Source organism: Quercus lobata, chromosome 8, assembly GCF_001633185.2.
Source record: "Quercus lobata isolate SW786 chromosome 8, ValleyOak3.0 Primary Assembly, whole genome shotgun sequence".
Classification (NCBI taxonomy): domain Eukaryota; kingdom Viridiplantae; phylum Streptophyta; class Magnoliopsida; order Fagales; family Fagaceae; genus Quercus; species Quercus lobata.
Genome location: NC_044911.1, coordinates 42063292 through 42065721, shown reverse-complemented (window position 1 = coordinate 42065721; position 2430 = coordinate 42063292). Strand labels below are relative to the sequence as shown.

General features: G+C 39.6%; 1 protein-coding gene across 1 annotated transcript; it reads left to right on the top strand.

The window, feature by feature from the left end:
- The first annotated feature begins 335 nt into the window (after positions 1–335).
- Positions 336–2042, top strand: LOC115957481 (phospholipase A1-IIdelta). Its single transcript, XM_031075729.1, has one exon. It carries the CDS (start codon positions 346–348, stop codon positions 1825–1827), a length of 1482 nt encoding a protein of 493 aa, XP_030931589.1. The 5' UTR covers positions 336–345; the 3' UTR covers positions 1828–2042.
- The last annotated feature ends 388 nt before the right edge of the window (positions 2043–2430 follow it).

The window sequence follows — 2430 nt, the reverse complement described above, 5'->3', positions numbered from 1 at the left end:
CTGTCGTTATTAATTAATAGTAGTATTTAATTAATTAGGTGAACACGTGATAAGTTTTTATTGATAAAATATAGAGTGTAATAGAATATTTGGACTCCTAGTAAATTGGTATTTTTGTTGAAAAAGTTGACCCATGAATCAAATATGTTCCACATTGTCCCATCAAAAAAATAAATAAATAAATGTTCCACATGGTATCCTCATTTTAAAAACCGCGTTAGTTTAATTTAACCTTCCCCACATACACTTGCCCATAAACCGACAAAGACATAAGAAATGAAATAGAAAAGAAAACACCAAGAGGAAAAAACGAATTAAAAGACTTATTCATAGTGGGTCAACACCATGTTCATCACCACCCACTCTTTATCCACAAATACAATACGATGCCTATTCTCAATCCATCAAATCCCAAATAATTTTCTCTATCCAATGGAGATGGGAAATAATTCCACAAAGCAAACACATTCACACTCACACTTCCATAAACTTTCCCTTCATCGTCCAAATCACAACCACAACAGCGCTCCAATTGTAACCATGAGCAACAACAATAACGCAGCAACAAAAGCAGACCCAGAAGCAGAAGAACCAACATGGCCAGAACTCCTAGGTAGCAACAATTGGGAAGGTCTATTGGACCCTCTCAACCTTAGCCTCCGAAAACTCGTACTTCGATGTGGTGATCTCATCCAATGCACCTATGATGCCTTCAACAACGACGAGAACTCCAAGTACTGTGGATCTAGTCGCTATGGCAAGGCCTCTTTCTTCAACAAAGTCATGTTTGAGGCTGCCTCTGATTACCAAGTTGTGTCCTTTCTTTATGCCACGGCTAGAGTTGGTCACCGTGAAGCCTTTTTCTTCCACTCTCAGTCCCGTGAGTCTTGGGACCGTGAGTCCAATTGGATTGGCTATATAGCTGTGGCAACTGACGAGGCTAGCTCCGCCTTAGGCAGACGTGAAATCTATGTGGTCTGGCGTGGTACTACAAGGAACTACGAGTGGATTGATGTATTGGGTGCTGACCTCGAGTCTGTCCAGTCTTTGATGCATCCACCACATGTGTCTGCGGCTAAGCAGGGTAATGATGGTGATGCTAGTAGCAGTGATAGCGATGATGATAATGAAAAGGTTCCAAAAGTCATGAGGGGTTGGCTTACAATCTACACATCGGATGACCCCAGGTCGCAATTCGCAAAAACAAGTGCAAGGGTACAGCTTTTAACCAAAATCAAGGGGCTGATAAAGCAGTACCAAGATGAGAAGTTAAGTGTGACACTAGTGGGGCATAGTCTTGGTGCTAGTTTATCAGTTTTGAGTGCTTTTGATTTGGTGGAGAATGGTGTTTCTGATATTCCAGTTTCAGCAATTGTGTTTGGGTGCGCACAAGTTGGCAATAAAGCTTTCGATCAAAGGTTCAAAAGTTACCCAAATCTTAATGTTTTGCACGTGAGGAACACCATTGATCTCATACCTCACTATCCTGGGCACTTGTTGGGGTTCGTGGACACTGGGATTGAGTTGGTTATAGATACAAGGAAGTCACCGAGCTTGAAAGACTCAAAGAATCCAAGTGATTGGCATAATTTGCAGGCCATGTTGCATGTGGTAGCTGGGTGGAATGGGAAGGAAAAGGAATTTGAGTTGAAGGTTAAGAGAAGCTTGGCTCTGGTGAACAAGTCGTGTGAGTTTCTCAAGGATGAGTGTTTGGTACCAGGGTCATGGTGGATAGAGAAGAACAAAGGGATGGTGCGAGATGAGAAAGGTGATTGGGTTTTGGCTCCGCCTGGTGATGAAGACCTGCCTGTACCTGAGGAGTATTGACTGGTAGAAACGACTTGGATTTTTATTTGGTTGGCCTTGTGTTCATCAGCTAAAGTGGTGATTGATTTTAATTTTCCATTGTTTAGTTGTACTGCCCTTTTTTACTGTACTATTGTCTCTGTGCCTAGCATGGTCCATGGATGCTTCCTCATCTGTTGTCCAAAACTATAGCCTATGTTATAATAATACAGTATGCTTCTTTGTTTTTATCGACATTAAATTAATATTGTATGTAAAATTCAAAACAAAAATTAAGTCTGTCTAAGAAATAATATAGATAATAATTTTTCTCCAATAATTGTGAATTTGTGATTGGTTAGCATTAAGCTTCTTTCCACGCCTAAACTCCTAACACGAATTTGCCATCCTTTGTAATGCTTTGTCTAGAACAGTTGAGGAACACTACTTACTGCTTATTTTCTCGGTCAACTAAACATATTATGGTTTTTTTAGTAGAGTTTGGTTTGTATTATATATGCTTTAGAATCTCATTTACTCTTCTTGTGTGTGTATGTAATATATCCCTATTGTATCTCATTTAATTTAATATAATCAATAACTATCAGAAAGCCCAAAGCCACAAGTCTTAACAAAGAAACAGCT

Bases quoted from the DNA above. Each gene is read 5' to 3' on its own strand.
- LOC115957481 (XM_031075729.1), top strand. From the start codon at position 346: ATGTTCATCACCACCCACTCTTTATCCACAAATACAATACGATGCCTA.